Source organism: Bos indicus x Bos taurus, chromosome 8, assembly GCF_003369695.1.
Source record: "Bos indicus x Bos taurus breed Angus x Brahman F1 hybrid chromosome 8, Bos_hybrid_MaternalHap_v2.0, whole genome shotgun sequence".
NCBI lineage: Eukaryota > Metazoa > Chordata > Mammalia > Artiodactyla > Bovidae > Bos > Bos indicus x Bos taurus.
Genome location: NC_040083.1, coordinates 70755043 through 70764091, shown reverse-complemented (window position 1 = coordinate 70764091; position 9049 = coordinate 70755043). Strand labels below are relative to the sequence as shown.

General features: G+C 48.3%; 1 protein-coding gene across 1 annotated transcript; it reads left to right on the top strand.

The window, feature by feature from the left end:
• The first annotated feature begins 796 nt into the window (after positions 1-796).
• NKX3-1 (NK3 homeobox 1) lies at positions 797-6667 on the top strand. Its single transcript, XM_027549935.1, has 2 exons — positions 797-1178; positions 3766-6667. The coding sequence occupies exons 1-2, from the start codon at positions 866-868 to the stop codon at positions 4170-4172; spliced, it is 720 nt and encodes a 239-aa protein (XP_027405736.1). The 5' UTR covers positions 797-865; the 3' UTR covers positions 4173-6667.
• The last annotated feature ends 2382 nt before the right edge of the window (positions 6668-9049 follow it).

Below are 9049 nucleotides of genomic sequence, written 5' to 3'. Positions count from 1 at the left end.
TCAGCTGAAGAATCCTCCTGCAATGCAAGAGACTCTGGTTCGATTCCTAGGTGGAGAAGATTCCCTGCAGAAGGGATAGGCTACTCACTCCAGTATTCTTGGGCTTCCCTGGTGGCTCAGATGGTAAAGATTCCGCCTGCAATGCGGGAGACCTGGGCTGCATCCCTGGGTTGGGAAGATTCCCTGGAAGAGGGCATGGCAACCCACTCCAGCATTCTTCCCTGGAGAATCCCTGTGGACAGAGGAGCCTGGGGGGTGGCTGCAGTCCATGGGTTCACAAAGGGTCGGACACGACTGCACGACTATGCACGCAGGTAAAGGCACTTTAACAATCTCTAAGAGCTAAGGAAATGGCAACCCACTCCAGTGTTCTTGCCTGGAGAATCCCAGGGACGGGGGAGCCTGGTGGGCTGCCGTCTATGGGGTCGCACAGAGTCGGACACGACTGAAGCAACTTAGCAGCAGCAGCACCAAGAGCTAAATAGAGTATTTCTCTTCTGCATCATGATTCCCCAGAAGCAGCTAAACATATTGTGTGTTGGAGCAAAGGAGATCCGCTTTGCTTTTCTCTCCCAGCCTGGTAAAACGAGCCAGGATCCTGAAGAAGGAACTTGTGAAAGAAATCCTTTATGGTAAAGACTGGACCGAGACCGTGCGAGGGACTTCCCTTTTCGTTCACCTGGAGCGCCGGGCGGCCAATCAGCTGCGCGGTTCGGGCGCGCGGCCAATGGAAAGGCGGCCCGGCGCGCCCCAAGGGCTATAAGTGCGCGGGGCCGCGGAAAGTGAAAGTGGTGCGGGAGCGGCGGGCGCAGCTTGGGCGCTGCTTCTGGGGCCTGAGGGCGGGCGCCGGGGCCAAGACGCCGGGATGCTCCGGACTCCCGAGCCACAGTTGGGGAACGCGGGGGCCGCGGGCTGCAGCCCCCCGGCTGTGCCGCCCACCCAGACCAAGCCGCTCACCTCCTTCCTCATCCAGGACATCCTTCGGGACGGCGCTGACCGGCGCGGAGGTCACGCGGGCAGCCCACAGCCGCAGCCTTCGCGTCAGCAGTACCCGAGGCGAGACCCAAAGCCGGAGCCCGAGGGAAGAAGAGGCTGCGCCCGGGCGCCGGAGGAGCAGCAGAGCGACCAGCCCCGCGCCGGTAGCGAGGAGGCCGAGAAGCCGGTGGAGACCGAGCCAGGTAAGCCGGCGAGGCTGGAGAGACCTGGCCGGGCCGGGCTGGGTCCCCCAGGAAGAATGGGCAGGCCCGCAGGCTGCAACCGCGTGAGGGCGGGTGCTAGGCGGACCTCCTGGAGCTCCGGCGGCAGGGTTGCGGGGCCCCGCGGCGACAGGCGAAGGGACTTCACGGCCTCCGCCACGGGCAAGCCTCGGAGCTTAACCCTGAGCCCCGGCATCAGGGCTGCTCAGGATTTAGACATGGACTTGATTCACCCCTCAAGGTGCCCTGCGCAGCGGGTTCTTGGTGCCCAGAGCTCAAAGGCGAGCACGCACACAGCGCCCACCACGCTCCAGTCCCAGATGAAAACCCGAAACCAATCCCAGCCACCTCTCAACCCTTAATCCTCGCCAGCCGCAGTTACCTCTTGGCAATCACAATAACTAACATATAACGAGTTATTGATAAATAATATATTAATATTAATAAGTCAGGGTTTGATCAGCAAAGATGCCCTTTGCTTCCCAGTCCCATGGGCAATAAAACACAGTAAGTCTTGGGGACTTCCCTGGGGGTCCAGTTAAGAGTTCACCTTCCAACGCAGGGGGTACAGGTTCCATCCCTGGTAGAGGGGCTAAGATCACAGTCAAAAAACCAAAACAGAAAACAGAAACAATATTGTAACAATTCCAATGAAGACTTAAAAAATGGTCCAACTAAGCCCCCTACCCCCGCCAAAAAAAAACCAAAACAGACTAGCAAGTCAAGGAGCCCCTCTGGTCTCCAGGAGCTATATATATAACTTCATGGGAACATTTAGAGTAGACTTTTTTTTTTTCTATCAGTTTTTTAACTGAGGTAAAATTGGAACATAATATGTTATGAGTTTCAGATGTACAACATAATAATTTGATCTTTGTATACACTACAAGGTAATCACCACGATAAGTCTAGGTATCCACCCTCACCATACAATAGGCACCTTTCCTATGAGGTATGGCAGGGGCTCACTGAAAATCCCATTGGACAGAGGAGCCTGACTACAGTCTGTGGGGTTGCAAAGAGTTCAGACATGACTGCAGAGCGAGAGAGAAAGAAACAGTTTATTGAGGGAAAGTGAAGTGAAAGTCAATCAGTTGTGTCCAACTCTTTGTGACCCCATGGACTATACAGTCCATGGAATTCTCCAGGCCAGAATACTTGAGTGGATAGCCTTTCCCTTCTCCAGGGGATCTTCCCAACCCAGGGATTGAATCCAGGTCTCCCACATTGCAGGCGGATTCTTTAACCAGGTGAACCACAAGGGGAGCAAAAGGGGATTAAACCCAGAGAATGAACTCTCCTACCACACTAGCCCTCTCATGTCACCCAAATGTTAACTCTGGATGACCCTCTGGATGCCTTGGGGGCCCCACTTTACTGATATCTTATTTCTCAGTCTTTCTTGCCTCCCATCTCCCATTCCTCCAGACAGATACAGAATCCCTATTTAACTCTACAGGGCAATAGGGCAGAAAGTTCTAGCACTAGCCTCTCCTACTTTGCAGACCTGATGACTATTAAGAAATTAACACGTAATCTACATGACTGGCCAGCAGCCCCACTCAGGGAGTTCCTTACTCCTAAGCAGTTCTTAGGAGTTAGAACTCTTCAGTTCAGTTCAGTTGCTCAGTTGTGTCTGACTCTTTGCGACACCGTGAACTGCAGCATGCCAGGCCTCCCTGTCCATCACCAACTCCCGGAGTTTACCCAAACTCATGTCCATTGAGTCGGTGATGCCATCCATCCAACCATCTCATCCTCTGTCATCCCCTTCTCCTGCCTTCAATCTTTCCCAACATCAGGGTCTTTTCCAGTGAGTCAGCTCTTCACATCAGGTGGCCAAAATACTGGAGTTTCAGCTTCAACATAAGTCCTTCCAATGAACACCCAGGATTGATTTCCTTTAGGATGGACTGGTTGGGTCTCCTTGCAGTCCAAGGGACTCTCAAGAGTTTTCTCCAACACCACAGTTCAAAAGCATCAATTCTTCGGCACTCAGCTTTCTTCACAGTCCAACTCTCACATCCATACATGACCACTGGAAAAACCATAGCCTTGACTAGACAATCTGTGTTGACAAAGTAATGTCCCTGCTTTTTAATATGCTGTCTATGCTATGCTAAGTCACTTCAGTTGTGTCCGACTCTCTGTGACCCCATAGACGGCAGCCCACCAGGCTCCCTGGTCCCTGGGATTCTCCAGGCAAGAACACTGGAGTGGGTTGCCATTTCCTTCTCCAGTGCATGAAAGCGAAAAGTGAAGGTGAAGTCGCTCAGTCTTGTCCGACTTGTAGCGACCCCTGGACTGCAGCCTACCAGGCTCCTCCATGCATGGGATTTTCCAGGCAAGAGTACTGGAGTGGGGTGCCATTGCCTTCTCCGAATATGCTGTCTAGGTTGGTCATAAGAACTAAGGAGTTCCTTAGTGCAATGTATCCAAACTGACAGTGGGCTGTTTGTTCACTCAGAAGAGATGAGGGTAGATAGAATTCTGTTCTCTTTGCTGCTACCATGTAACGTTTTCTTTCCCCTCCCTGCTTCTCCCCTCTCCTTTCCAAATGGGCACTTAGAAACTTATCTGCTGGACTGTGAAAACCCTCCCAGCGCCTTACAGAGCCTACCCCCAGCCACCAAGCAGCCTCAGAAGCGCTCCCGGGCTGCCTTCTCTCACACTCAGGTCATTGAGTTGGAGAGGAAGTTCAGCCATCAGAAGTATCTGTCTGCCCCCGAAAGGGCTCACCTGGCCAAGAACCTCAAGCTCACGGAGACCCAAGTGAAAATATGGTTCCAGAACAGACGCTATAAGACCAAGCGGAAGCAGCTCACCTCGGACCTGGGCAACCTGGAGAAGCACTCTTCCTTGCCAGCTCTCAAAGAGGAGGGCTTCTCACAGGGCTCCCTCATCTCTGTGCACAATACCTACCCTTACTACCCCTACGTTTACTGCCTGGGTGGCTGGAATCCAGCTTTCTGGTAACACCAGCTCTGACATCCACAGTAGATCAAGAACTGTCTTCTCTAGGTGGCCCCTCTGGAAGATGGAAGGGCCCCGGGGTCAGGAAGGGCTGGGCAGTGAGAGACAGACAGACCAGAACACATGGAGGTTTGTGTGGAAATCCCAGATTCTTCACTGGTGGGCCAATGAAGGATCTGGGACAGGGAATGGTTTCATATCCAAATTGTTCCCCCAACATAGAAGGGGGGATTGTTTTTGCTTTTAGACCCCTGCTTGAAGTAGGGAGGGATAGAGCCAAGTGTTCTTTCTGGCACTTGGGTGACTTTTCAGGATCTGTCCACATCACTTCTGAGGATTCTGTTCCTCCAACTCCATCCTCTTGTGTAACTGAGCATCCACTCGGAAAGAGGTCACCTGAAGGGGGAGGGGGAGGACGGCTCAGGATGTCACCTACTGAAATAAACTGAAGGTCAAAAGCCTCTCATTGGCCTTGGACTACAACCAAGGTTTCTCTTTGTCTCTGGGACAGACAGAAACAGAGGACCTCACAGAGAAACCTTTCGTGCCCAGCACAAGTTGGCACAGGATATGGAGATGGGAAGGAGGAGACGAAAATAGAAGCTTCTGATTATTCCTTTTAAAATAATGTGCCAACTTAAGTATTTACAGAGTGGCCCGTGTAGAACAAGAAGCACTCACTGTGGCCTTAAGACAAGCTGTATAAACCAAACTCTATTGCGGGAGGTGAGCCCAGGCCAGGAGAATCTCTGCATATCCAAGACAGTGATCTAAGGAAGAGTCCTTAGCAAAAGGTGAAAAAAAAAAAAAAATCCTCTTCTGGACCTTTTGCTCTGGGCCTGAGAATTTAGAATAAGAAGGTTCCTGGAGTTTTGGGGCTGTAGTTCATACTACAGTGTGACAGATCACATAATTCTTTAAGTTCCTTCCTTCCTCCTCCTCTTATTTTTTGTTCCTTTTCCATGGCAGTCACCCACTGAAGCACTTCTTTTCAGTCCAGACTTTTATGACTGCACCTAACATACACCTTGCTTATATAGCCTTGAGATCTTGTCTCCCCCACCCCCCACCAAAGCTTTATCTCTTCCTGGGTTTAAAAAAAGAAAAGTAGTGGGGGAGCAGATTCTGAATTGGCTAAAAGACATGCATGTTAAAAAAAATCCTAACAATTCTTATGTCTTTTCTTTAAAAATATACAGCATTAAATACCAAATCTATTTAAAGACATGACAGTTTCAGAAGGTCACTGCTGCTTTTATAGGACTTTCTGGTGGCTCTGTTGTTACAGTTCAAAGTCAAAACCCTCTGGGATCCCTGCAGGCAAAGGAGGTAAAAGGTAGTGAGCTTTCACACCGTAAGGAAGAACACAGCAGAGTGAAGGGTCAGGTGCCATGGAGCTGTCTGGTGGGAATCCAGGGATGAGGGGCAGGGTGTGAAGGAAGGGGGCGTGGACTTTAGGAAGCCCCACCCATGAGCAGGCTGATGGGGCTGACTGGCACTTTGCTGGAAGAGGCTAAGAAAAAAAGGAAACCATTTTCAGAACACATCATAGTGGCTTCCATCACCAAGCCAATGAAACTGTCCAGATGTTTCAGGAACTGTGTTTAATGCTTATCAAAAAAGTGGAGGTTCCCCCCAAGTGAGTTACCTGGTGATCTCAGAGAGAATGAGAAGAGGGCACAGGAAAACTCTGGCCATGCTTCTGTTTTTATTCTGTTATCTCAGGTGACCTGGGAGAGGGGAGACATCAGCATGAAAAAAAAAAGCCAGTTACTAATGAGGTATCCCAAGCCCTGGAAATCTCTTGATCCTGCTACTTAATTCTGTTCAGTGAAAAACCTTTCAATTTCCTCCTTTTAAAAAAGTCCAATTTACTGTTTGTGGCAAAACTGCCAAAGTTGATAGAAGGTTGGCTCATTTCACCTCATTTTCTGTTGTTTGAGCTCCACATTGAAATACTGTCCAGTGCCATGTGTTGCCTGCACAGAAATGGAGGCACAGAGGCAGGGCTTTCTCCTACTTACATGTCTTAAGCGTTCAGTGCTCACTCTCTGGTCAGGACCCTTTCTCTGCCTCCCTCTGCATTGAATTATTTCAGCCCCCAAACCTGCAAGTGTTAAACATTTTACTGTAATATACATTGTATTGCAAAAAGGAAAAAAAAAAGTCTTTGTTTAGAATGATTTGTTTTGGTGAATCCATCTTGTTTTTCCCCCATAGTCACTCAGCCATAGCCAAACTGGTAGAACAACATTTGAAGAGCTAATATATCCATTCCTGATGGGTACACTGGGGGGTGCACCCCGGACCCAGACCTGTGTCTATCCTATTTAATAAATCGGTTTAGGTTCTCCATGTGTATAATGGACTCTGCTCCAATCTTAATACACAAATCTGTGAATCGAAGTTTAGCCAAATACCGCAAACTTTATTTTTCTATGTATTTTTTGTAACACCTGAGTGTTTTTAAAATAATAAAGTACGGTGTCATTTTTAGACATATCTGTGTGTGATTTTCTGCTTCCTAAAGACTGCATGCTACTGAGTTTTTCTTGTTACCATGTTCTCCTACCTGCCTGCCTGACTAATCTATGGAGAGTAAATAATGGAAATTAGTAGCTTAGTGAATAGCAGAGGATGATCATTCTTTTATAAATGTTCTACCCTCCGTTACAGGCTTTCCTGATGGCTCACTGGTAAAGAATCCACCTGCCAATGCAGGAGATGTGGATTTGATCCCTGGGTTGGGAGGATCCTCTGCAGGAGGAAATGGCAACCCACTCCAGTATTCTTGCCTGGGAAATCCCATGGACAGAGGAGCCTGGGGGGCTATGGTCCATGGGGTTGCAAAAGAGTTGGACACAGCTTAGCAACTAAACAGCAACACCACCACCACTCTGTTACTGGTTAATCACCTGGAGGGGAAAGAAATGTCTGTGTCATTTTAATAATCACCTCCTTCAGCCCAGGGATACATTTGGAAAAATTGAGAATGTTGAGTATTTACTTTTATTTCTTGAAGACCCTGAAGGGAACATGGGAACCACTTCCAAAGAAGCAACCTTCTTTTGAAATTCATTGGCGTATATATGCTCGTATGTATCTGATTGGCCTCACCGATTCAATGGACATGAGTTTGAGCACACTTGGGGAAATAGTAAAGGACAGGGAAGCCTGGCATGCTGCAGTCCATGGGGTCGCAAAGAGTTGGAGAAGACTAAGTGAACAATAACAACAAATGGATAAAGTAGTTAACTAGTGAGAACCTACTGTATAGCACAGGGCACTCTACTCAGTGCTCTGTGGAAATCCCAAAAGGAGGGGATGTGTGTATACGTATATCTGGTTCACTTTGCTGTACACCTGAAACTAACACAGCATTTTTTGGGGGTGGGGGCTGTGCTGGGTCTTCTTTGGTCCTCAGGCTTTTCTCTAGTTGCAGCAAGTAAGGGCTACTTTCTAGTTACGGTTTCTCTTGTTGCAGAGCACGGGCTCTCAGGCAAGCAGGCTTCAGTAGTTGCAGCACATGGGCTCAGTAGTTGTGGCTCCCAGGCTATAGAGAACACGGGTTCAGTAGTTGTGGTGGGCTTAGTGCTCCGCAGCCTGTGGGATCTTCCCACATCAGGGATCAAACCAGTGTCTCCTAAAGGGGATTCTTTACCACCAAGCCACCAGGGAAGTCCCTAACACAGCATTTTAAAGCAACTATATTCCAGTTTAAAGAAAAAGTTTTAAATTTTACATAAGAAAGAACACACACAGTTTTAACCCAAGACAGAAAAAATAAAAAATTCCCCTTTGTACACTCACTAGCCCCTTAGACTATGACTGCTTCCCTGGCCCCTTGGTCTCTGTATCTCCCTGAAAATGTCATTTTCATTCAGGGCACAGGCAAGCAACACCTTGGAACTGGAATCACAAGTATTGAAAATAGGTTTAAAATTAAATATATCAATAATGCATCTTTTATCCACCTGCACTTAAATCTTCATTAAGTCCCACAAGCAGAGAGTCTTATGCACCTGAGTACCTGAGAGAATTGATGGTTTTCTTTCCTCCCACCTCCTTCAAGGAAATAACAGCTTAAAGAGTAAGGTGCCTGCTCCAGGTAAAACATATCATAATTCCAAAGTTTGCTCTAATCCTTTAAGTACATTGTACACACAGGTGGGGCCTCCCGTTGCGTGTTCATGTCATGAGATTTAACTCTCTGTATAAATCCACAGCCATCCTCCCCTCTCCTGAAAGGCTCTCAAATTACAAGAACTCTTGCAGTAAATGAACAGATGAGGATAATTTTTTAACCATAAAAGTAATCCAGGAAATTAGAGAAAAATCTCTCCCCTCGAAAGTTCCCCACCTCCTTGTCACTTTCCTAATTTACCTTCAAAACTCTGCTAACCTCACCCCCGTCTTCCAGCGTCTCACCTTAGCGAGTCTGTGGAATTTGGAATTTCTTTTCAATCTGTCTCTCAAGTTATTTTATGTACAGATTTTTAGAGTCACTGGAACTTTGTCACTGGAAGTCCCACTGGTCCTCCCCAGGCCTCCGTAGGAAAGCCATAGCCTCCAGTGCGTGGGTGCTCAGTCCTTCAGTCGTGTCCAACTCTTTTCGATCCCATGGACTATAGCCCACCAGGCTCCTCTGTCCATGGGATTCTCCAGGCAAGAATGCTGGAGTGGGTTGCCATGCCCTCCTCCAGGGGATCTTCCCAACCCAGGGGTCGAACCCACATCTCTTGCATCTCCTGCATTGGAAGGCAGATTACCACTCAGCCACCTGGGAAGCCCTATAGCTTCCAGAAAGGGAAATAAATATCAAAGATATACATCTGAAAAATTTTTTCCTTCTAACTACAAAGCAAGTCATTTTTCTGGCA